Source organism: Topomyia yanbarensis, chromosome 1, assembly GCF_030247195.1.
Source record: "Topomyia yanbarensis strain Yona2022 chromosome 1, ASM3024719v1, whole genome shotgun sequence".
NCBI lineage: Eukaryota > Metazoa > Arthropoda > Insecta > Diptera > Culicidae > Topomyia > Topomyia yanbarensis.
In genome coordinates this window covers 4,249,292-4,276,334 of record NC_080670.1, presented here as the reverse complement: position 1 = coordinate 4,276,334, position 27,043 = coordinate 4,249,292, and the positions used below count along the sequence as shown (strand labels likewise).

General features: G+C 39.9%; 1 protein-coding gene across 3 annotated transcripts in view; it reads right to left on the bottom strand.

Moving 5' to 3' along the window:
• Positions 1 to 27,043, bottom strand: part of LOC131676670 (segmentation protein cap'n'collar) — a 130,979-nt gene that overhangs the window by 101,116 nt on the left and 2,820 nt on the right. Inside the window, exon 1 of one of the 3 annotated variants that reach the window (XM_058955905.1) lies at positions 19,985 to 22,365. The exons of the other annotated variants lie outside the window; for them this stretch is intronic. Coding sequence (XP_058811888.1) covers positions 19,985 to 20,905 — 921 coding nt within the window. The 5' untranslated portion in view covers positions 20,906 to 22,365. Of the gene's footprint in view, positions 1 to 19,984; positions 22,366 to 27,043 lie in introns of those variants that run through there. 3 annotated transcript variants of the gene reach the window in all.

Sequence of the window (27,043 nt, the reverse complement as noted above, 5' to 3'; positions counted from 1 at the left end):
TTTCCAACTGACTGAAATTTCAAGCAGAATCGAATGCTTGGATGCAAAAGAAACATAAATTCCTTCATCGACCACCAAAGCATTCATTTGTTATTATGTGGACAGTTTGAAGGCAGAAGTTGGCATCTTCTACATTTTCGAGCATAATTGAACTGCGTAATCTATAACTGGTGCACTTTTGCTCAATAATCTACCTCAGAGCTAGCATAGAAGCAAAATTCGGTTTGCATACCCGAAACTTGAATGCGCTGTGTCGAAAGAACGAATGACGAGGGAAACGAACCAAACATTTCATTCATCGCGCCGAGCATGAATTGAATTTCGATTTCTTTCAAGTTCATGCAGGGGTGTCAATTTTTTTGAGCTCTGGCTTTATTATATTGTTAATGCTATAATGAAGTTACAATGCAACATTAGTGCAAATGTATAGCCAATATTGTGCAGTGGCTTAATGCTTATGGTTACTTGGGCAGTAGTGTAAAAAAATGATAGACTTGAAACCGCAGGTTTGCGCTCTGCAAAGAATTCTGGAAGACACCGCGTTGTGCTTCCCATAATGCTCTGGAGGAGAGCAATGCTCGTTTCAGTTCTCCAGGCTTATCCCCCACAGAGAAAGTTACTGGTGCTTTTGGATTGTTTGCGGTTAGCCGTGGCAGTTAAATTTTACACCTAACTAAACCGACAAAATTTTTCGCATTACTCTTTGCCAAAGCAAAGTACTCAATGGACAATATGAGTCAATTTGGTAATTTTCCAACCAGAGCCAAATTGATAACCTGAAGAGATACAAAGCGATTCAATTGTCTCTAAAATGTGGAGCGATCACTTTGATTTTTTGTTCGGTTTCAGTGTTTACTTATGTTTCTCTCGAAGCCTGTCAGTAAAAATCTCCGAGTGAAACCCTCACCACTAGGTAGTAATCCGAGACATCGTCCTGTAGATGGGCAACTTCGAACCCAAAAACCGGTCGAAAAAATTAGTAAGGACAATAAATATTGCGTCCTGTCTCGCATCGCGTTTTTGTGAGTGCATGAGAAATGAAATTATAGAATCATAATATTTTGTTTAAACCAAATGCATACTAGGAGAACCCGGGGCTATTAAGACCGTTTGGGTAATTCGAACCCCCTTGATTTATCAAAAAATCGGTAGGACTTTCTGACCGTGATATTCGCGGAACCGCTATTCTAGAACATTAATTTTGAAAGTTGAATCTAATTCTTTGGTTTTTTAGAAAGGACCTGCAACCTGTTTTATTTTTTGCCATCCTCAAAAGAAAAATCATTATAATGATAAAACGGTGATTAATTCAACAAATAAAAGTGAAAAAATTACAAGTAAGTGTTCCAGAAAGCTTGAGGCTCCTATTTTATGGAATGATTTTTGTTTGGGTGAAAACTCAGGTATTTTCAAGACGCTCAGCACTTTTGTGCGAAATGAGCGTACGGGGCTATTCGGACCCCCTATTCCATCAACCAACGTTTAGCGGCTTACGGCTACGCAGACACTTTCACACGCCACAGCAAAGAAAATACATGATGCGCTAATCGACAGCTATGACTAACCAGATTAAGCTTTTGAAAGGCATTTTTTACTTCTTAAGCAGTTTCTCCAATAAATATTTCATAGGTAAACATAATTCCAATGCAAAAAAAACTTGCATTGGAATGAAATGACTGTCTGAATTTCCCCGGAGGTCCAATTTACTAGGATGGAGAAACATAGAGTCTTGCACTGCAATGCCCTAGTAACAATTGAGGTTTTATGGTAGTTTTATAGCAACTCATAAAACTTAGATTGCACTTGTAGCATGCTATAAAACTTCAATTGTTACTTGGGTGGATTGGTGCAAATAAACTTCTTTGGAACCAAAATTTAGCTGAGGTGTCAAACTAACAATTGACGGATAAATTCTTTCTCGTCTATCCACCTAAAGGGGCGATTTGCTTAGGTAGGTCCGAATTGCCCCGGGTTCCTCTATGAACGATCTCTATCTACAAGTATTTATAATCTTCCGAGCGAAAACAAAATTTCTTTGGGAATAAATAAGTCGACTTCGTCTAATCATCACGACTGATGGTCAGGACCGTACCCAGGATTTTATTTCAATGATAGTCCCACCTCATACTCACCATATGGGTATGAGGTGGGACCAACAGTGAGTGAGTTGAACGGTTTATCTAGATTCTAGAAGATAATTACTATTTTTAAACTTGAACTAGTAAACTAGTAAAAATCGAACTGGTCCAATTTTCAGACCTAGCTTGTCCTTCAAAAGAATGTAAACCAGAAAAACTTCGAATATTCCGTAAATATCATCGGGAAAATTTTCAATCTGGGAAGATACTTAAAGGTCGATTTCAAGATACACGTGTGACACAGACATATTAATTTTTTTTTAATATTATTAAACAAGTGACAAAAATCCATCATCACACTAGAGAACAAAATAATTTTATGTGCCTTAATTAATATTAATAGAAGAGAAAAAAAACACATTTAATCTGTTTTGGCATCGAAATGAAAAACTTATTCCTTTTTATAATTCTGTGATCTACTATACAAAAATATTGGTACAAATTAATGTGACAAAATTCCACCTTATATCATTTATCTACATAATGAATAAAAAAGAAATTAAGGTGGCTGGGGTCAAGTCTATTCTCCAAATCTAAATATAACAAAAGCATCAATAATAAGGATCAATCTGCTTCAATTTGGACACCGGTTCCCTACAGCAACAGCAACAACAACTCCAAAATAACAAACCGCCGAAATTCAGTATCAATGACAACAAAGACCCGAACCGAAATCGATAGCAAGCCACAGACAGGTGCGAACAGTTTTTTTGTCTATTATTAGCATCAATTTCGCTACGACCAACTGGTTTGCTGCCAGTTCCACTACACCGTGAAGTAGCTCCCAAAAAAAAAAGCCTAATCCAATCAAGGGGAGGGCGCGGCATGCCGCAGACGATGAAAGCCACCGTCCAAATAAAGCAACTTGAGGTTCACTTTAATAGGCCCGGAATTAGACAGATTAAAATTAAATAAATATTTAGGCACTGTATCTACAGGGTATGTCAAATGATTTGTTTGATCGGGACGGGTCCCCCGCTTTTCCCCCCATCTACGACATTGAGTTAGTGTGATGGAACGAATCTATCTATCTTGCTCAAACCACCATTCCACCGCAACTCAGTCGTGATTAATAACAAAAAGAACAAAACTTCTATACTAGATTGTCGTGGATACATTGCTTGTGCAAGGGGGCCTCCGTTGTTTGTATTTATCCTGATACCAACAGAGCGGCGTCCACATAAACGATGCCAACCATAACATAGTGGAGTGGAATGGATTCACGCAACCATTATCAAACGAAAGCCGAATACAGAATGATTTATCACTTTAGGCTCCTCCTCTTGAGGAGCTTCACACCAGTGCACGGAGAGGGAGAAAAAACATAGCAACCACGTTTGGCTTACACGATGTTGTACATAGCAGAGCTAGAGCGAGATAGAAAGTGCCAGCATAAAGAAGACCCGAGCTTTTAGAGCAGTGAGTAAATAAACAAACTTTTTTTTTCAAATGAGTATTGGTGAACGGGAGAGACAAAGAGCATTTACTGCAGGCACACGAAAAGCTTTCGAATCCCAGTAGACCGGTTTGTGACCAAGTGTTTGTGTTGAGCTTTTTCTCTTCTATCGGCTTGCGTATAAAGGGGTAAAACGGAAAGAGTGGCGCATAATTAAAACGGCAACGGGTACGATTTCAAAACTACTCAATAATCCGATCGGGTTAAGAAGACACCCGAATAGAAAATGTACAGTAACAATACCATAATGTTTACTGGGACAGTACAGTAATTTTACAATAAAGTCTAATGTTTCGCTGCAATACAAAAACAATAAAATTTGACGTTTCGACAGGAAATTTTAATGTAAAATACTTTTACAGTTAAAAAGGGGCTGGTGATGCATTTTACAGTTGAAAAGGAGGTGGTTAAAAAGGGGGTGGTGATACAGTTAACAAGGGAGTGGTGATTAAAAAGTCTGCGTCAAACAATGTTGAAACAGTAATAACCATAATTTCTATTGTTGTAATTTAAGCGCAATTTTAAATTTCGTTCCGGGCATCCTCATCAGTGGTTCAATAAAAGGCGGTTTTAGGCCTTTTTGAACATGAGAACAATAATTATCCTTTTTTTACCTAACCAAAAAAATTATTTGAACGTCAAAATAAATAAAAATGGCGGATTTAAACAATTTCGCGCAGCAGCTTGCCGCGAATAACTCAAACTTTGTGCACGAATCTGGCAGTGATTTTTACCTGAAACAAAAAAAAATTTAAATATTTTCTTATTTGGAAGGCGGCTTTTCTGCACAGGACAGAATATTACCATAATTGTAAGTTAAAATTTAAAATATGTCATTTTTAATTAAAATGCTCAATTTTTTCAGCCTTTTTTGCAGTAAGAACGGTAATAATTGTAGCCTTTTTTGCAGTAAGAACGGTAATAATTGTAAAATCAGATCTACTAATACATGTTTTAGTTCAGTCTTCGCACAATTAAAAATAAACTTACAGGCTTGAAATGTTAATCAGTGATATACCGAAATTTTTCAAGAATGTTCTCTGATAATAATTCTAACGATCGAGGCAAAAAATCGATAAGATGAAGCTGTCTGATAAGGAGATTACCTTAAACTCTGGCGAAGTTTTTAAGATGAATGTAGTGGATCAGAATTTTTTCAGTTTTCTAATGGACAATTAAATACGTTTATTTATTATACGTTCCTCGTATACTTTTTCGGTTAGAAATATTTTACGACAAACAAATAACAATTTTTTATACGCATGGTTTATTTGACACGGCTCAATGTGTTTCGACTGAGCCATGGGTCTTTTTATATATTTATAGTTAATTATTCCAAAAAAATCGGCTACGGAAAAACAGGCAGGCAAACATTATTCAGAACCCCCAATAAAAATTCAGATGGTTTGTCCGAAACAAATTCATTTTTAACAACGTGAACTTTACACTACTTCACCTATAAAAGGCCAATTGAATCCTTTTCTATTTGGCCAGCATTGCAAGGTTTCGATACACAAACATTATGTGTACCAGGCTGCCTCTGTCTTTCTTTAGAAAGCAACTGCTCAGCTGGATAACGTGCAGTAATCTAAAAACCTCCAAAAATGATGTGTTTCTCTTCCTATTGAATTTCCCAGGTATCAAGCACTGGTCAAGCATATCGATATTGAACAAACAAATAAAGAAGAAATATAGTTTGCGCGGTTATTTGTAAGCGGGGCTTGGAACTACACCAGCATCGAAGGAAGTGGTGCAAAAACTATGACACAATCGCCAGGTTCCCCATCAATATAGGAATATGTGTACCTGGAAGTGAAGGAGAATATGTGGTATAAAACTAAGCCGACATGTGACACCCGATAAAAGTTATCATGAATGAAATCTACTTAATAGTAAATAATATGTTACAGAAATTTGGACACCTCTGAAAAGATATACATTTTTTTTAAATGGTAACATATCCTAGAAATCGGAGAGGTACTAAGAGGTAAGATTCAGAATTACAAATATATGAAAACCCCTAAAAATGCGCAAAAGGCACAAATCCCCGACTATGTACGAGGAACGTGAATTTTAGCCAATATATTCTGAATAACTTTCGGAATAGAAAGGTATAGTGATGTTTCTTTTGTTAGGTTGCAAGCCGAATGGTTCTAATATGAACTTGCTATCACCTATCTCGCCCTTCTTCCTAACATTTAAACCATGTATGACTAAAATAGGCTAAATGCACTTGTTTAAAAAAATCTTATTTATATGGAGGTATGGTTGAACCCGTTTGTTTAGTTCTTACATGCATGCATGATGTTGTAATTGTCCAGGAAGCACAGCTCATGAAATGAAGAATGAAAGATTTTATCCCAAGCAGCAAAATGTTCGGATAGTATTATTAGAACATGAATCTCATCGGAATTTTTTTTTAAACGAGAAGTTTAAGCAGCTTCCTTATGCTGTTGGTTCTTGGGATTATTATTCATTCAACAAATTTACAAAAAATATTGGTTCTACAACGATTTTCTCCCACATTATTTTATTCAATGATTATATTCGTGTTGCCACCAAAGACGCAACTATGTAAACAGTCTAATGCGAGGAGGAAATGTTTCCAGTTACAATATCTATCTATATTACAATTGTATCATTACAATCGGGGAAGTGGTACAGTGGACCGGGGACCGCGTCAGAAGGTAATAAAGGCTTTCAAACCAAATCGAAGTCCTTTGGACGGGAATGAGGCCAACAAACCCGGTGCTATTCGCAGTACATTTCTAAATGTGTTCATTCGTAAAAGTTTACTATTAAAATATAAGACTATAAAACAAGCGTACTGGGTCAAAAAACGGTCCGAAAGCCGTATAGCCAGATGCTGACTTTATTCAACGGATTCATCAAATTTTGACCAGATCTGGTGAATTGCCAATATAGAGAATGTGCAACAGTGGTATCGCAATAATAACGAGGACGTTGTTGGGTATCATCAAAATTAAAATGTAAACTGACAGAGCTTTATGATTGTATACATTAAATTATTCAAATTTCGACCCATTATAGACAGTACAAATCAAAAAGTTTGTGCATGCCTGACCTACAAAATTGATGTTCAATCTCGACATAATAAAGCATTTTATTATCTGAACCCCTTCATGCCAACGTTTTTATATTGCTGTAGGTTTCGGTTTAGGTAAAATTCGCTCACAGCAAGTAAGGCCAATAGCTTACACTATTACCTTCTATTTGAGCGCCACCACATACATGGACAATTCGTAGAACTGATGTTATTGAAACTGGACTCATTGAATTGTGCTGGAGCTGTGCTGCCGCAACAGTTGCAGTTAACGGTGAATCTTCGCGTTATGTGGTTGACCATGGCGCTAACCTAATAGGGTGGAAAGTCAGATAGTTATATTGACATATCATTGTTCATATTAGCATCCACACTGGTCACATTTCAAGGTGACTCCGGTATTTGGCTACGTAAGTTAAGGTGTTCGATCGTTTTAACCAGTGTTTCAAAAATCACTCCAATCAGCAGGCGTTGATAAAACCATAGTTTGACAAATCATTAAAATCCATGATTTCATTAGTCATGGTTTTGCACAAAAGCAAAACAGATCCTTGGTACAGTTCATGGCGCAACCTTCTTTTCGAGAGACCTCGAAGGCCAGCATTCAATGGCTAGCGTACTAGGCAAGGCTTAGGCCATTACAGTAATAAATAGTACAGCTGCATCCTTCCACTATGCATTTGAACTTTTGGATTTCATCACTTCAGCAGAAACTGTTTGGGACGGAGTGTGCTCCAAAACAATCATCGGTGCACTAGGCCGCGTACCCGACTGTAGTAGATTGTGCTTCTGATGACCACCATTTAAGCATCGTTCAAACAATCGTCGCTTCGTATCGGTGAACCATTTTTCATGACTTGGTTTTGTTGAAAGATGGTGAGTATATTCATTGGCAGTTTCGAACATTTTATTGATTCGCTGCAGAAAATCTAAACGATTTATTCACCTTTGAGTGCTTCAGTTGATTGGAGACGAATTTGGTCGGGAGTTAGTCGGCGATAGTTGCATTCATATGAGTAGTTTAGTTGTCGTCAACGCTTTCGTTATCCTATTTTATATATTGACTTTGTATTAGCCTATACCATAATATTCGACGGCAAAGCATGTCGTAGACATACAATTTTTGCAATGTAATGCAAACCAAAAGGGTTTGGCAAAATCTACGTTTTATATAACTTATATTTTCCAAGGAGGTAGTTCGAATTTGGCGCGAAGTTCGAAAATCCCCGAAAAAAGTTACGTCATTTCTGTATGACCTCTTAAGAAAAACAGTATTGGAGCAGTATAGAAAACAGTTGGGCATGTAAGGGTTGGTTCCAATCACTAACTTGTCCCAAGATGGCCGCTATGCAGCATTCTCCCACCGGTGACATTTTGGAAAATGATTCACGGTCGGAAATCTATCTCTCGCATTTTTTATCTCTTGTTCAACACCAAAACTCTTGGGAGCGAAAGCAAACGATGTACGCGGTATTTTTTTCGCGAAATGGTACACTTTTCGATGAAAAAACGTTGAACGTTAGAGTCAGTATGAAATTGTTTTAAAAAACTATGCAATGAAAAAACCAAATCATTCTATATTTTTATTTTCAAATCAGTATCCAAACTATTTATACATAAGAAAATATTTTTGAAATTTAAATATATTTTTACATTTACTTTTAAAACATTTGAATCGTAAAACAAAAAATTGGTACCGCCGAACTGACGAACAAATAAAAAACTGGATAAAAATGTATTATTCCATTTTCACTCGTGTTGAATATTTACCCTCAGTTCCCCTACAGTGAATATGGTTTGAAAAACACAAACAAACAAACCAAAGTGCAAAAGCTCCTCTCCACGCGAATCATGTGTGTGAGATAAAGCTTTTAAGTTGGTTATTTGACAGGTAGATGGCTATAGCGGAGTACAGTTTAACCTCATACAGCACGGTAAGTTATTTCAAATCGTTCATATGGTGTAATATTATAATTGCAGTCTCAATAAATCTACTTGATACAGATAACTCATCAGTTGTACGACATATGTCGACAGCAAATGAGGTCAACAAACATATGCCAGAGGCAATATCTAAAATGAAAAAAATACGCACTAGGAGAAATAGCGCCGGCATCGCCTACTGCGCACCAGCAGTCTTTGTTCTCGTACTGCATTGAGTGCACCGCCCAAAACCACAAATTGATGCCGCTGATTTAGAAGCCACATAAACAGACGCTAATGGATCATCTTTGACAATCGATCGGTCGATCAGAATTGTTAGGTCAGAACGAACAAGTCATTAATGATCGTAATTTATGGAATTTTGAGGGCTTGCGGCAGATCTCTCCGTGAGAAATAAATGACAAATTATCTACTTTAAAAAATCGATCGAAATACCACCCTCCTAGAACAAGCAAATAAAAGATTCTAATAGTTATTTGACAGCCTAGCATTGATTCTGGTGAGTACCAGAAACGAACAAGAAAAGATGTACCGATTTGTGATTAATGAAGTGGATCTAAAGAGACAGTGAAAGTGACCTTTTCTCCTTGCCTAAGAAAACACCGGTTGTCAAGTGCAAACGGGGGAAACATGGCTACGATTGTGATAAATGATCCTACCGGCCGGACAGACGTTGTTTGCAACAAGGCGGCGAAACCACAAATTGTTGGCCACAGCCACACGATAACGGACATCGAGATAACCGAAGAAAGTGAACAAAACGTTGTCGCTACAAGTGAATAGAACAAAAGAACAGACGTGCTTTCCCCGCCGTAACAACAAAACGAAACATGTGGCGCGACATTGAAATCGGAGTTTTTGAAGTGATTTTGATTCCGATGGCCGATCAAGTGGATCGATGCACGATTTGTCACTGTCGGAATGTTGACGAGTGTAGAAATTAGACACTATTTGATTTTGGATTGTGAATCTCTAAAACTAAATTGAGTTGATGATACACAAGCACAAATGTTACATCCACTGACGGTCAAATTCCAGCATCCGACAGCTCAAACAAAGGCTGCTCGTAAATCGTCAGTCTGACCTAAGTAGGCCGGTACAAGTACAAGACACTGCCACCCGAAGGATGTCCGACCTGGATTCCAATTCCGAAAATAATCGCTAGAACGCTTTAATTGACTGCTCACTGCACAAGCCGCTGCTTTAGACGTGTGCACACACACGCACACGACCGCAGCCCTGAACGTTCCGCGGCTTTTGCATTCGCAGCACTTTGATTTGAGGGATAAACATTTTCGCTGGTGGTGCTAGCGCACATGTCAGTTAATTTTATTTAGAATGCACCGGTTTTTTCTTTGTCCAAAAAGGAGAACGCAAATAATTCACCATTTAGACGGGGCAGCAATTTTACACCGCATGGCACCGGACCAGACGAGTGTGAGGAGTTGTCTTTCTTTTCCAACCAAAACTGTGTCAACGCTGATCTCATCTTATCCACCGCGTGCATCGTTGCACTTGCACATTAATCCCGCGCGCGCGTAGCAGCACAATCGGCGGGGTTCAGATCGAAGAGTGCCTTGCGAAAGGTACTAGTGGGATATAAACAATAAACTTTCGTCCCAGGCAAGGTTCGTGGAAAGGTCGCGACGAGAAAAAAAAACAGATTTATAACTAGATAATTACGTGGTGATCCAATCCAGACATGCGAAAAGAGTCATTGATCTTTGCTTCCCATCAGAACTGATTTCCCCCCGTCTGAATTGCGCCGTCAAGCTAACGAACGCGGGGGAATGGGAAAAAGGGGCACCCGATAGAATACATTGACCCTGGCCTGCAGCGAGAGTATTTGTGGGTACACTCAACTCGTGCGCTTGTTTTCGGTGCTTTTTATCTGCACCCGCTGTTAGTATACACATTAACATCCTTACATTCGATCGAGCGAAATGCATTTTCAGCGGCCGGACGAAGCGCAAAAAAAAGCGCAACAAACCAGTACGAAAACGCCGGGTTTATATTTTTATCTCACATTACACTGCTACAGGGCGAATAGTACAAATTACCTCTCGGATTTTCCTGCCTGTGTTCGCATGCTCGGCGACAGATGCTTTGGATCGTTCTGAACAGGAAAAAAAGCAGAAATATATTCGCGTCCCATTCGAAATTAAAGTGTCACCACTACGGCCTCAATTCGACGCAGTAGGCATTGCCATCGTTATTTAGTAAACAAAGAGAGTCCCTGACAAATCAGCTGTGATCTAGCGGAGAACAGAGTGAAAATATTTCCCACGCTCACCCACGTGAAAAAGTAGTTCGGGGGTCACAAAACGTGAGGTGATTGAGGCCGATTGGGAGAACATTTCGGTGCGGGCCAAAAAATAATCGTTTCATCGAATTTCCCAGCAATGAAAGGGGAAATTCCCCGTTACTGGTCAGTATGTTGTTTGTGCGATTACGGAAGAGCTTTAGTAAATAATAACAATTTTAGGTACACTGAAGCGACAAAAAAACGTAGATGGGAAATGAGTCACCCTTGCTGAGATGGAACGATGGAGGTACCTACTGAAGTAGAAGACAGATCGGCTTAGTAAAGGGACACAAAGAAAGTATAAATTCTACTAGTAGGGTTGCCACGGATAAGGTGTACGATACAAATTAGGTTGTACAGTAAAAACCCATTTTTATCAACCCCTTGGTGAATCTTAGGCCGATAAAACGGGGAGATTGACAAAATCGGGACAAGTATTTTACTTTCTTTTTAATATACCGAACCTTAAAATACACTTGTTTAGTCCCTGGATATAACCTCATAACCTTTGCTGGTTATTTAGTTTCCCTGAAGGGGATCTGACAGAGCAAAATTTTTATTTTTGAATATTTCGCATCACTAAAATAAGAAAAATATACTCAAGAAAGGATTTACTCGAATTCAACTTGATTCGTCTGCTAGAGCCCATCAAACTACCAACTATCAATATGAGGCTGATAAAATCGGGGATAGACAAAATAGGGGACTAATAAAATCGAGTTTTCACTGTATTGTGTGTACGAATTCTTGAGTTTGAGCGACTAACCGTTTTCGATTCCGTTGTGGATGGGAGCCAGCTGAAATTGCACATTATATATTCACTGATTCTTGGAGTAGCATCTTTCAATATACGACTCCTCTTGGCAATGGCAAGGTGATTATTAATCAATATCGGAAGTGGTCAAGACACATGGAAAATCCGGAACTACCCATGTCGAGTATTAAAAGAAACGGGAGAAAATCTTGAATTCAACCGTCTCAAAAGTACTAAACAGGTTCAGGGATCGGTTTGCATTGCATAACAATATATATATTTCGATTGATTGGCAGGCAATCTGTACCAGTGAATAGCGGAATGCCCCTAAAACGTTTTTTTTGCTATTTTTGGTGCAGAACAATAGAAAACAATTTTCACAAAGCCATTCTAGGAGCATTCTGGAATGGTTTCGAATTCATCTCGTCAGTAACTAGCACCAACTTGCGAATAGTTAGTTTTAGACGATAAATCAATTCGTTTTCACTTTCTCGCCAACGTTCCGGAATCTTTGCGCGTCTGCTTTGTTTAGATATCACTTGCAATCAGCCCCACAACATACGTTGTGTGGTTGGTTTGGATTTAGTGTCTCACTGACGGCAATTTGGTGTCAGTTTCGATTTATCTCTAGCGCCAAGTTTGTAGGCGGTGGTCAGCTATTTTCGTCTGCGTCCCTTATCATCTATTTTTAATAATTTACGTGAACACGTATCCACCGGGTGTTGCCTATCGAGCTGACATTTCTTTGGACTAAGCAAACTAATTTCTTTGTTCGTTTAGTGTTTATTTGACTAACTATGGAACTAATCCACAGGACATTAAATGGCTGTGGGAAAGACGCATGGTCTTGTCTGAGTGGAATTATGATTGTTAAATCATGTATAAGGGTTGAGAATTGACAATTCGCTAGAAGCGTCAAAAACCAGTTATCAATTTGCGACGTGTTAAATCATGTTCATTACAATAATGTTCCTTATTGTATTAAGTACTTTTTATGCTTTTGAGCTGTACATGCACTACATTATTAACTACGACAAAACCAGGAATCCCTTCTTTATATCTGCATTTGCTTGTTTTAGCAAACTGTTGTTTAAAATTTGTAAATTAGTTTCGTTCTTGTTGTCTCCAATCCTGTTCTAGTAATTGACACGCGTGTGTTGTCAGTATCTTACATCCAATTGCTCCGGAATCAATTAATTAATTCTGATCATTCTTCATATATATTTGCTGAACTTTTTCCACTGCTTTTGCTAGTTTGCCTTCTGTAAAAATAAAATTTAAATTAAGGATATTTCTCGCTATTCGCCGTAGCGATATTCCTAAAATGTACTTTGGGCATCTAATGAGCCTCCTGGTGACCGGGCGCCCGAATATTCCTAAAATCTTAAATTGCGCCCGAACGCGAATTGCAGCACAATTTTGAATTTTTATCGTTACTAACAATCTACCTGCTCCCGCAATGCTTGGTGACCCAAGTCATCATAAGAATTAGGCCACTGCACAATGTTGGCAATACAATTGCGCTTATGTTGCATTAAAACTACATTTTGGCATTTACAATGCAAGCTCTATATTAACACCGTAATTGCATACAGGTACAACAGAAATGTAACATTATCACCAGCACTATATACGTATATAAAGCTTATATAACTCATGCACACTTCAAGGATCATTAAAGGATGTTTGCTTTACATTCAGTGCCATTACAGTACAGTTATAAAGCCGATATAATGCTAACTTAATCCTGTTGGTTTTCGTTCATCTCCTCTTTTATTTAGGCATATTTCATGCATTCGAACATAAGAAATATGGCTTAGGTAGCAGGACGAGACTTGCTACAAGTAATTGTCGTAGAACATTATTCATAGATGGCGTCCCGCATCAAATTGTATCGCGGAGAAAAACGCTGTAGAATATAACCCATTGGGTATTTTGTCTTGAACATTTTGGTAGAAGTAGTTTAGAGTGTACGGTTTACACTGTATTTTTATCGTTGTCAGTTTTTCGAAAATTGAAAAAATGGCGTTACCCAAAATGCAACGTCACGAATTTGATTTTGCGCAAGCACCTGAAAAATCCTCAGCTCTCTCGTCGGGACATCGGAAAGCAACTCGGAATCGCGCAGTCTACGGTGAGTCGTGTGATTTAACGTTACTACCAAGCTCTGAGCATCGGACGAAAGGAGAAATTCGGTCAGAATTGATGTTCTACCAGTGATCAGGATCGCAAACGTGTGGTGAAAGCGTTTAAGCGGAATCCCAATGCTTCGGTCAGGGATGTGGTCAAAAACTTGAATCAGTTCAAATCATTACTGCAGAGAGGCAAGGACCGGGAGAGACTACTTACGTACAAAGTGCAGAAGGCTCCAAATTGTCTCATCATGGGACTTCCGGGGCTACTGTTCTGCACCACCCAGCACGAGTGTGACGTTCCGGGGGAAGTAAGGAAGCAGAAACTTTCAAAGTATGCCAATTATCGTTCCGCCGAACGATCTTTCGCCGCAGAGGGGGGTGCTGGGTCTAGTTAGAAGCGTCCTGCGGTACAAGCCACTTCTAATTCTAGACTAAGTATAGTTTGTGGCACCTGCGTTACAAATACCACACGCTATAGCTTAATAAGCCGGGAATTCCTCGTCCAGTTAGTATCGTTCTGCGTAACAATCCAATACTAATTCTGGTCGTAAGACAATTTGCTTCCCCGCTTGCGTTACAAACAAGGAAGTAATTTGACTTTGGATTTAACAAGGTGGAAAAACCAACGAAGAACTCCAGGGTCTGGACACGAAGTAAAGGATTTTCGTCTGAGTGAAGTGGTACTTTCGACTGCTCGATTTCAACTTGATTTTATTATACAATTTTTTGGTTTATATACCTACTTTCCTAAAGCTAGCTATTTACAAATAATCGATTTTTGAATCGATTTTATTTGGATTTGTTTTGGTACAGAATGTTAACAATGAATATTGTTGTCAACTCTGCACAAATGTTTTATTATCCAAGCCACCGCGCGAAGTCAAATATCGATATAATTATCGTCTTCGAATGCGCTGTGACCGGCAGTGGCACCGAAAATGCCGATGAAGCATATATGACCCTTGCGTGAGCGCGCATTGACTCATCATTGGGCGCACTTGAATGTAATTTGATTTTCCTTCTGCCTCTTTAGGTCAGAACGAACTGTTCTATGTTGCGGTGGTTTGTTTTGATTCTGCCGAACGGTTTTCTTGTGCTCGCTGCGAACAGCTGTTTATGATTTTGCGTCGGCGACACCAATAAATACTTGATTTGGCAAGCGATCTGCTCATGTGGCAACTAAGGTACGCCATTTGTGACGACCGGGACTGTAAACGGGGAAATCTAACATAAGGAGTGGCCCTTCGATCATCTGGCCGGATCTTGCTTCGTGACACTATTCAAATGTTGTCCTAAAGTGGTATCAGGCCAACGGGGTCACTTTCTTACCCCTTTATTGATTCACCATCTGAATACGGAGTGCGTAACCACATCTAAACTAAAAATCTAAAAACTTCATATGATTCATATCAAACGTCGTCAGTGCATTTTTGCCTTTCTTTTATAAAATAGACTATGCCATCACTCTGAAACTAGACTTTTGAATCGATTTTCCGTAAGCTCAGATAGTTAGTACCCGGCGGTGAATCAACCCAATTTCGACTGAGAGTCCCTCGGTGGCGAAATTTCTCCTCATACCGATGCCAGTTGTGTGAGCCATTTAGCTTCTAGTTAAGTCGCGATCTACTCGGGCTTCAGTTTCGCTGGCACACCAACGACTGGTACTTCACGCTACCTTTTCCATCTAGTCCTCGGTGGTGGATCTGGCCTACCATGGTTCAATTCATCCACTCGTTCATGGTGTTTTACGTTTTTTTCATCGCGACACATACTGTTTTTATGGTAAGGTTTAAACAGCTTCAAAAACCCTGACCTGTAGTGTATTGGCACTGTGTGGAACTCACGACTCACTTTCGTATCTAACTATTTTCCTTTTTTACATTATATCGTCAGGGGAGTCTTGTACTTTCGTAGCACCTCATTCATTTGTTATTACGTCGCCATTTAGCTCTCGTCTCAGTGAGCCGCTGATTGCATGAGCCATTTAGCTCCTGGTTACGCGAGTCATTCAGCTCCCAGCTTTATCACGATCTACTCGGATAACTCACCCTACTCCGACTGAGAGTTCTCCGATGGCCGAATTTCTCCCGACACCGATAACCGCTTTCATTTGATCAATTTAGCTCCTAGCTTTATCGAGTGCTATGCGGATATTATCCGGCGCGATGAGACTACCCTACTCCGACTGAGAGCTCCCCGGCGGTGGAATTTCTCTAGGTAGCTATATCTGTTTTGTGAGCCAATTAGCTCCCAGCCTATAAGAATCCACCCTACCGTGCATTACTTGGCGGTGGATTTATCCCGATCCCGAGGCTTGTTTTCGCGAGCCATTACTATTTAGCTCCCCGTTTCGCCCAGATCTACTGGATCTAGTGGCCGGCGGTGGATCTAGTCTACTCACAAGCTACCCCGTAGGGCACATACTGTGAAAGATGTTATCTGGGTTGGTGGCTACCCCGCTGATAGCACACATCGCACTTTGCATTGAGCCAATGGTACATCGGGTTCACGTTTGTTTATTTTTATTAACGTGACTTTGAATGCTGTGCAGTGAATAGGCGACTGCTTCCCAGCTGCTGAATGTATTCTTCAGGTCTCAGGTGACTACCATTGTAGACTTACCTTTACGGAAGCCAAGCTGCATGAGAGACAGGGTCCACAATCTCCGTGTACTTAGTAATCCTGTTAAGGGTCATTCATTTTACTAGTTTCCAATTAAATTCAACAGACCTATATGGCATCCAAAAACTACAGGAGGATTTGCCGTCTTCGGCAGCAACATCAGTCTCCGTCATTTCCAGTTATCGGGGAAGCTACCGTCATCGATACATTTCTGCAGTGTAGTCCTGAGCATAGCCAGGTTCTCCTGTATCGCTGGTTTCAGTACCATGTTTGGGATTCCGTCTTCTTCACTTTCATAGCTTTCGCCACTTCGATTAGCTTTGTCAATTTTCCGGATTTCGTCTTCATAATTATTTTGCTCACTGCATGGTGGAAGCGGCCAGATCGACAGATGGGGACAGCCCATCGATTATAACGAAGAGGAAGTCTTCTCCGGGCATCTCTCATCTAGTTCAGCTAGGCTTTCTATCTCCGTCACGGCGACTTTGTAGGCAACTCCTCCCGAGAGTTCACGTTGGCTTTGTGGCAATGCTTCACAAAGCAGCTTGTATAGATTGCTCATCAAGATTAGTTTGTTAAGAGCGGTTCTGTAGCCCTGTACAGCACGTTTCGTTCCTCGGCATGTTCGCATCACACACCCCTTGTTAATGCTGCCGTCAACTAGTTCGCATTTAGGTTCAAGAGGATCTAAATGCTTCGACAAATACGTTCTTGTCGAAGTTTGGCATTTTGTACCTCCGCTCGTTTATCTGCCTCCCATGTGACTCAAACTATTGTCCCGTATCCGATGCTGTATCGGATCACTTGATGATCGTTGTAGGGCGACAAGCCCTTCACTAAAGTCTCCCACGTCTACATACCTGCTCACAATGTTGAGACCGACGGTGCACTCACCGATTCGAGTTTGGCATGCGTGGATCTACTGAAACATGGGGTTGGCTGTTTCAAGGACTCCTTGTGGGCAAATATTTTGAATGGCAAACGCACTGGACAGTACATGGTGTATCTCCTGCTTGAGGTTTAATAATGACTTCTTCGAAAATTATCATCGGCTTGTTCCGCTGTTTGCGCAAATGGACCACTGTAGTCAAAAGTCTCGGTATGACAATTGCGCAGAGAATCATGAGGATGACTATTGCATAGAAAATGCTAAAAAATGTGGCTATTGTGGGGTGAGTCTTTCTATTACGACAGATACCTCAATGCAGTATGGACAAACGTAATTTCGGCAGTTCCTTCCCCCTTGAACACGTACCCGCCCCCCGTAATAACGACTGTCCTACTAACATTCCCTTTCGTTCCAGAAGACTGTTCATTGAGGATATTTCTTAGGCTCCATTCGTTGATTCTTTCCTAAGCTTCGCTAGATCTGATTCGCTCTTATTGAAGATGCATTTGACGAGTCTTTTGAATCCATTTTGAAAGCAGCATAGGGCCATGGAGTACTTTTATCTATCCCGAATTAGATACACGCAACGCTTAGCAATCGCCATCTGTGCTCATCGGTAGGAGGTTATATCAACTTGATGGGGTCTTGTTCGCGTTTTCCAAATGTAATTCAACAGGCCCTGGTAAATTCGATAGGGAACTTGATCCTTCCAATGCTCAAAAGTAGGGAGATCGCAACCACAATAGAAGAATCCAAAGCAACTTCAACAGCTAATAGATGATGTTCCCATAAAGATACGTAATCATCTCTACTCTGGTCGCTAATTTTGTACGATCTTCTCAATGATCTGGCTGCAATGGGTCTTTAAATTAATCGATTTTCTAAATATGAAGCTGTGAGCTTGGAACATATGCACTTCAAAAAAAGCGATACTTCAGAAGGCATGTTAAAACACCTAGCATTGTATGGATAACTGTCCCATGCGAATCATCAGCTGTATGAGTAATGTAGTACCGGACTGAGACAAACACCTGGCTTCCGACAACAATGGATTCGGGCAATTTGTAACAGGTATAGCAAACAGGAACCCCTACTACAAAAGATAACCTGATGAGTGATTGAGGTGACAAAGTGTCCCCTCACAGTAAGGAGACAAAATCTTTACGACGGAGTACCGTGTCTATATACCAACCCACACGGGTGAGATCAATGGTGTAATCAAGAATTCGATTTGAACATGCGTGGATCTACTGGAGCACGAGGTTTATTGTTTTAAAGACTCCCTGCTCCAGTCAGAAAAAAAATTGGAAGCGTTTGGTACCCTTACACTGTGCCGACTTGCGGGCTCTATCGATACTTGGGCTATCTACAGGAGTTTTTCGAGGTATTTTTCGAATTGAGTACTCGACAAGGGAGCGTGGATAACCAGCCCGTCACTTGAAGGAAACTTGTTATAAGAATATAGCTCAATCTACTGTCCTTATAAGATATAAAACTTCCAATGGGTTCCGCATATATTGGGAATCGAACACTACGTCTTACCCTTGCCTTCTCTAATCTGAGCACAGAAAATTACAATTTTTGATATCCAGCACCTCTGCTAGCATCTCTTGACTAGAAAATATTAGCATTCCAACGAAAACATTGAATCTAGCGAATCTGAACCGAGGAAAGCTAATGAGCTTCAAAGTTTTAGGAAATCATTTAATTCAGAAATGTTACCTACAATCATTTCTCTCCTGAAGGACCACTGCAAGACCACTCTTCACTAAGAAAACCAACGAAAATCGTGCAGCAGAAAAAAACGACGAACTCAATTGACACCTTCGAACGGTCAAATCACAAATGAATTCAATCGATGGTTTCTGTTTAACACTAATTATCAGTAAAAAAAACAGTTCGAGTTATTATTGAATTTCACATTTGTGTCAGATAGTGTAAAACATCACACAGACAGACTCGGTATCAGTTCGAAGGCAGACATGCGGCAGCATCCGATGCATTATTCAATCTGATGTCTTAACACGATTGGCCGCCTCGAAGCATGGGAATCACAGTGCGGTGCGGCATTTACGTTTATTGATGTAATGATGTGCGCTGCTAAGCCACGACACGAGAGTTCGCCCGAGTAAAGCTACTTCAACGAGTCGAAAAAAACAGTACGTGAAAGTGAAATTTTGTCTGCTGCAAATTTAGGATATTTGGATGGTGGATTTTTGTTGCCGCACATCCGCGTAAATGTGTAGGGGAAAGTAGGCAGTAGACGGATAACTAAAGCTTCTATACGTCAATTTCTGCATTGTACTCTAAACACACAAACATACCTTGATTTTAGACCGTATTCTAACAATATGACATCTCGAACATGTTCGTTTCCCGGACATCCCTCCAGATTGAGCAGTTTATTTTTGAGCAGATAAGTGTTAAATAACCAGTAAACCCTCGTTTCGCATTCTCCTCATCAGTAACTGACAGCTAAGTAGTCCTCTTCGGTAAAAGAAATCAGAACTTCTGTACTAACCGGGACATCAGACAGAACAAGTTTGTTTCAACCGTACACGGGATCTGTGTGTCGTTTTTGTCGTGTCTCAAATCAGAGAATAGAAAATTTGCAGCCCTTGAGACCCGCAAAGTGCCTCACTTTCCCCTAACAATACCAGTAAAAATTATCACTTACCTCCCGAGTCAGCTCAGCAGTCACCGGTACATTCAGTTCGCCTTGCCCATCCTTGTCGTCGTCGTCGTCGGGTTCCTCTTTCTTAATTCGCAACTGTTCGTCGGCAGGTTCCTGTTTCACCTGTACTACTCCGTTGGCAGCAGTCTTATTGCACCCATCTTCGCCCTCGCATTCGCTCAACCGTTCCTCCTTGACCCGTACCGGAGGGATAGCTTTATGGCGTGCATCACACGCTTGACAGCACTCGTGAGAACTGCTAGCCTCGTCCCCCTCTGGCAACTGATGCTGATCATGGGCGGCAGCAAAGCTGGCCGGCTCGAAGGGCAACCGCAGCAGATCTTCGAACATTGCTGGGAGCTCATTCTTCAGAGGGATCATATCCAGTGCGTAGGTGTTAATGGGAGCTTCCCCAAAATCGTTTAGATCGGCCATGTTCTGTTCCAGTATCGAGCTACTATCGGCGAAAGGATCCGAGCTGAGAAAAATGTCCTCCGTATCGAATGATTCAAAGTTTGGCAAAAGTACTGGGTCGACAGTGATGGATGTTGTTGAATTTGGTGCTTCCTGAGCTGGAATCGGTACAGGGGAGGGTGCTCGCGCCGAGGATGTTTGGTTCGTAGTGTTCGAATTCTGGATGTTGAGCAAATAGGTTTGAAGGTCAAAGTGTCTGAAAGGGACATTGTATTGCGTATCAAATCTGGCTAGATCCTCGATTATGGATGGTAGGGCTTTTCGATTGACGTAGGTTTGATCGGAAAGAGGGGCAGCGCGCAATTCCAGTTGCCAGCCACCAACGCCGGTTCCAGCCAGACGTGTTTCCCAGTGCAGATCAAGATAGTTCTCAGGATCCACTCGCAGTAGGCTCAGGGTTAGCGCCAGGTGAAGCAACTGCTCGACGTAGTTTTTCTTATGCGAGATCATTGTTTACTACGGTGATTTATTTTAGGCGGAATCAAACGCAAAATCTGATGGGGTGATTTTCTTAAAAACAACACGAAATTGAAGACGCAGCCACAGCCGCTGAGATCATTGACTTAAAAAACAAGTGAGGTGCGTATGAATGGGAAAAATAAAACACAAAAAAATGGTCCGCACAGGCTACACTCTATGTGTATGAATCAGTCTTTCTCATTACTACACAGCACAGCACTACACTACAGGTGTGAGTGTTGCTTCTGGCTTTCGTCAGATCTAGGTTAAAGGCTCTAGCAGCCAGTCCCTGATAATTACTTCCATAGTGGCAGCGTCGAAGTAAGCACTTGCACTGGTTAATTGCTGACTACCTATGTTTTGATTTAACAAAAATGTCGCGATCGCTGTCCACTCGATATAAACAGTAAGCTCATACTGTCCTCAATTTTCTTCGCCGTATTTGCACATAGTCTCGCTGGTTACTACACCATTCTCCGGTGTTTCATCATCAAGGCCCTCACGATTTGCAATTCGAACCCGCAGCAGCAGTAGCAGTACTTTTATGGTCAACCTGAGAGGATTCGAGGTACTCTACTACGGCTCACTGGACAGGCTGGGTTTTGCGTGTCTCCGCATCCATCCACAGGCACTAGCGCTGTACGTCACCGAATGAGGTAGCTCTTTACAGTAGTGCCTTTCGCCCCCCTCGGGGCTTCGCTTCCGCGTGTGTCTCTTCACCTATCTCCCGGTAATTACCGTCCTGTGTGTGAGGTTCAGCAGAACACGGAATTGTACAAAAACACAGAACCTAGATATCGATTAAATGATACTGGATCGTTCCGACAAGTCAAATTCAAATCAATTATTTAAAGTTTTTCGTTTGTCACTGTTATCACTACCACGACTCTAGTCGTGACGAATTTCACCATCCGGAATTATTCGGTCGGACGGCTCACTACTCCTTTGCTGGTTTTATTCGCACAACAAAACAACACTAGTTCAATATCAAAACATTGACGTAGCAGGCCTTGAACTGTCAATATATTCTAAACTCACTAGAAACCTTCCAGTGGTTCTTCCAGTCGTCCAAGCAACACGATTTTACTTTCAATTCCAAATAACCAGATGTTGCTTATTGGGAAATTTTGTATCCACCTTTTCACCCAACACCGGTTATCGACCTGTTCAACACTAATAGAGAGAAGCAGCAGACCACCAATCGCCACCAGATTCGGAATCGTTCTTACGCGTAACTTTTGCGATCGCAAGCAACCGTACGGTGGAACATCGAGATATTTCGTGACTTTACACACTTTTCTGCGGGTACGATACGGCACTTGAGTTCGAGAAAAACTTTCCTTTATTCCTATACGGTCGCGAATCGCGATTTCCATCCGTCCTCCGACCGTGCACAGCGTAATGAATAGTCATCACCGTTCGTCGTCGTCGAACCATCGCGACGCAAGCCCCACCACACGCACACATAGACAGAAGGTTGAGTGAGCAGCCAGGCAGAGACGTCACATTTTTGTGCTGGCAGCTATACTGGCACTATGGTGCCACTGCGAAGAAGCGAGTGGCGGCTACACTGCTCAAACGAGACAGTGTTCCGTAGGGTGTCTCTAATATTGTGCTTGTAGGGGTATGAAAAATGTTGAGCAAGTTTTGTTTTTATCAAAAACCTGTCTTTAGTACACTAGTAAAGAAAATTTCACCGGAGAATTTACCTATCACAGGATACGACCATTTATAGTTTAAATTCCGCGCCTGTGGTTTTTATTTTGATGTTTACTCGATCTGAAGGAGTTCATTCGTTTTTTTAATACATAACAGGTTTTTCGAGAAAGTTTGTTCTAGCTTATGTCTCTGTTCTCTGTGATTAGGACTTGATCCTAGGGGCAGATCACTCTAGGAATGTATAACAAATTTGCATCAAATTCGAAAAAATGCATTTAAATTTCATTTTTGTATCAATTTTGCAGTCCCTCGCATAAAAGTTTGTTTAACAAACGTCCCACGCTGATCCACTTTGTTCGACATTTTGTTGAATGTAGGGCTAGATTTTTTGTAGGGTTTTGACGTCTTATACGCAACGTAAAATACATTGCATGCAACGCAGAATAAATTATGAATTTCTATTTTGATGGATACATTTAATTTCACTGATTTGAGTGATCAAGTGATCTGCCATAATCGGATTTATCCTTGCTCTTTATGTTAATATTGATTACCATTAAATTCAATCCGTCTTTTGGGGTCAAACATAAAAACATAATTTCACTGTGACAATACAGTAATTTTACATTATTTACAGTAAAATCAAATGTTATGCTACAATACAAAAACAATAACCTTTTCTACAACAAATGGAAATGGAAAGTGATAACCAAATACAACTAATATTTTTATTTGATGATACCGAGAACTTATATCTTACGTATTATATAAACGGAATAGGTCATCGTGGAGATCGAGTAAAAAGCTTATTAAAATGTATAAGCGTAGGATTTGTTCTATGAATCCATATTAACTTTTGAAAGGGCTCATAAGATTTGTAAAAAAAAACTTTTGGTTTTGTTGAGTTTTTGTTTGCAAAAAAGTTTGAAGCAATAGATTCCGCACTTCGAGGTTTAGAAAAGCGTGGAATAGGGACACATGATTCGAATTCAATAAAAATGCGAAAATATCCTGACTCATGCGTTAGAAGACAAAATGTTGTCATCGGGAACCTCTAAGCTTGCTCATATGATCCTATTCCATGCCTTTCTAAACGTCCTTTCTATTCATCCTTGCTCTTCTTTGAGTTCTATGGCGCTTATTATAGAAAATACTTCAGATCCTTTAGTTCTTTGGTAATTGAATGCCGTTACACCATGAAATAGAACAAAAAATGACTCACTCTTAGTCTTTAATAAAAAAAAAGGGAGAAAAGAATGTATCATGGTGGGGATCTAACAGCTGGAGTGAAAAGCTGCCGATACCATGTTCAATGAACACAAGTGACTATATGGCACTGTTGCTGAGTCAAACACAATAGACGATCAAATAAAAATACTCCGGCATGCAATGTGTGAGTGACGGTTCTAGCTCATTCAAGAGTTTCAATGTCACAAAATACATCCACATCTTTGCTTTTTCTTGAGTACCATGGCTCTCAATATTGAAAATATTTCACACCTTCCAGTCCCTTGGTAAATGAATGTCGTTACAACATAAAAAGATAACTCATTCTTAAATAAAAAAGTGAGAAATAAAAAAAAATAATTCCTATAAAAAATAGATGGAAAAACAGATTTTTCAATTCATCCTACGTTGAAATTGATTGTAAAAATGTTAACGACAGATAGTACGAAATTCGACTTGATTCTTGATGGAATCTTCCGGTTCGTTGCGCATCAGATCTATTGGCACACTCAATGCCGGTAGCATTTCTTCCAAGCTGCTTCAGTTTAAAACCATCGTCAACACCAAATACCAAACACAAAAATTTCAAAACAATAATCAAAATACCAGACGGAACGACTGTTCTTGAATGTAAAGAGGAAATGGTCATTATAAAACGACTACTGGGAGCATCCGACAAAAACGTCTCTACGCTTGGATTTCTGCAAAATCCTTAGAAAACTTAATGGTATTGGAAACTAACATACTAACAGACTTAATACTATGAGGAAATTCCTCTAAAATATCGATCCGCTCATTTTCCCAGAACACTAGCTCCACCTTTTATACACGGTCCTAAACACTCATTTGGTAAAGTGTTACCCCTCAGGCTTAGGAACTATTTTGCACTAGTAGTCTATCCCCCGCATGCTTGTCCATATGTCAGTGGCGCCATCGTCGTAAATACGGCCACAGTCCCAACCACAAATATATTTAGAATGATCGTTAAAGCCTGTGTTTGAATTACGTGCCTAATAAGCCTGTATCGTTATCAGATCTGTATTATCACTAAGAAACGGTCGTAATAAATGTATAGGATATATTTTATCCTCATTATGCAACCAGTTTTAGGAAGCGGACGACCTTGTAAATATTTTGTACTCTAAGGTGATGACCGCTTAATCTATCCGAATTCACTTTCCATTGTTAAAGACAGAAAATACGAAAAAAAATGCATATACCTATTTTTTTATTTTAGAAAAGTTCTTGGAAGAATTTGCGTTTGCTTTTTGCTGAAAACTAAATTTTTCAGAGTTGGAGTTCATTGGAGGTTCCATTAAAAATAAATTCTCGACAAACATATGATTACGGCCTAAAAGCCAACTGTCAAAATCCACTTTGAATGGAAATTCCGGACAAACCGTTACATGTCAATCACAGATGTTGGTAGTAAACGAAAGAGAAAAGTTTTCTCTTTCATAAACTGTTGTGAAATGTATTCAGCTAGTATCGGTTTGTCCGGAATTTCCATTAAAAGTGGATTTTGACAGTTGTCTTTTAGGCCGTAATCATATGTTTGTCGAGATTGACTTTTAGGCCGTAATCATATGTTTGTCGAGAATTCATGACAGATTTTCTTGATGCCGAAACTGATTCTGGTTACAACTCCAACCGCAGTCAGTTCATACATTTTGACAGCAGTTGGGGTTAGAACCTTACTCAATTTTGCTTCAAGTAACAACAACATTAATTTCTGAGTGTTTTTTTGTGAATGATGTTCCGGTAACAGCAATACCTTTTGAGATTCATGTAACTGCCCTTGTTCGAAGAGATTTAAAGCTTGCATTTGAATGCTGTTGACAGCTCTCGTGTTAGATTGGAATAAAACTGCCATGAATATGTGACAAAGAAAAATTGAAATGTCGAGTCATATATTCTGAATTTCAGAGTCGTTGCCTGAACCGAAAAACGTTCAGTGTATTGTCATGTAATTTTACGAAAGTCAAACTGGCCACCCTGGTCTATAGATCTGTCATCGTGATTATGTCATCTGGTGCACAGTGAATCAGTACAGTCAGTCGCAAGATTGTTTTTCAATTAATTTTGCGCTATTTTTAAATTTATTGTAACTTATTAGTTGTCACGAAAACCTGTGACTTGAAGCTATTAATAATGTTATATGGTTTACGCGGCACCTACTTGAAAACTTTTCGAAACTTATAGTGAAAGTTTGAAAACGAATTCGAAAGAAATACCGTTGGCTAGTTTCTGCAACGTTTGGCAATGGTTACAATTATGGCTACAGGTAAATATAAGGGCTGTTCCAGTACCAGGAGAAACTGGAAGTACTCCGGAGAAAATCGTTCCTGTACTCTTTTCTTCTCTTTTTTCTTATTCTGGTAGCAAACCGGAGTAAAAAGGAGCAAAGATTTTTTGCTCCTGTTTACTCCGGAGTGACTTCCGTGTACTGGAACAAACCTATAGTTTAATTGTAATTTTATTGAAAACGATATTCTGTTGGTTTACACCTAGTATCAGGACAAGGAAATAATATCAACTTGATAATCACAAAAAATAACTTGTCCAAGTTACTTTGTAAGTCCTGACCGTTGCCCTCTAAAATTGGTAGGCCCAGTACAATAACAATAAAGAATTGGATATAAATCTGGTTAGAACGACATATTAATTCCCAAGTAACAATTGAAGTTTTATAGCATGCTACAAGTGCAATTTAAGTTTTATGAGTGGCTATAAAATTACCATAAAACCTCAATTATTACTAGGGTTACCATTAGTTTTGTTCCAGTACCAGGAGAAACTAGAGAAGAAAATCGTACCTGGACTCTTCTTTTTTTTCCTCTAGCAGCAAACTGGAGTAAAAAGGAGCAATATTTATTGCTCCTGTTTACTCCAGAGTGACTTTCGTGTACTGGAATAAACCTATTATTTCTGAACAAGGTAAAATTGAGGTTCTTCGTTCGCCTCTATGGATGGAAAACAAACATGTGGTTTATTCTAATACTTGCTTCTTGCTTTCAGATTCTTCAGAGCAAACAAATGTCTAAAAGCTCACTACTTTTTTCCAATGTGCTTTGAAAAGAAAAAAAATCCTCCTGATATTAAAACGTGTTTGATATTTCAGATATGACTCATTTTGCTCCCCAGACACCGATATCCAATAAGTATTGAGCATTTAGATGTACCACAACTATGTGATATACATCCAAATCGTTACCCTTTTCTCGACCAGCAATCAGCATGTAG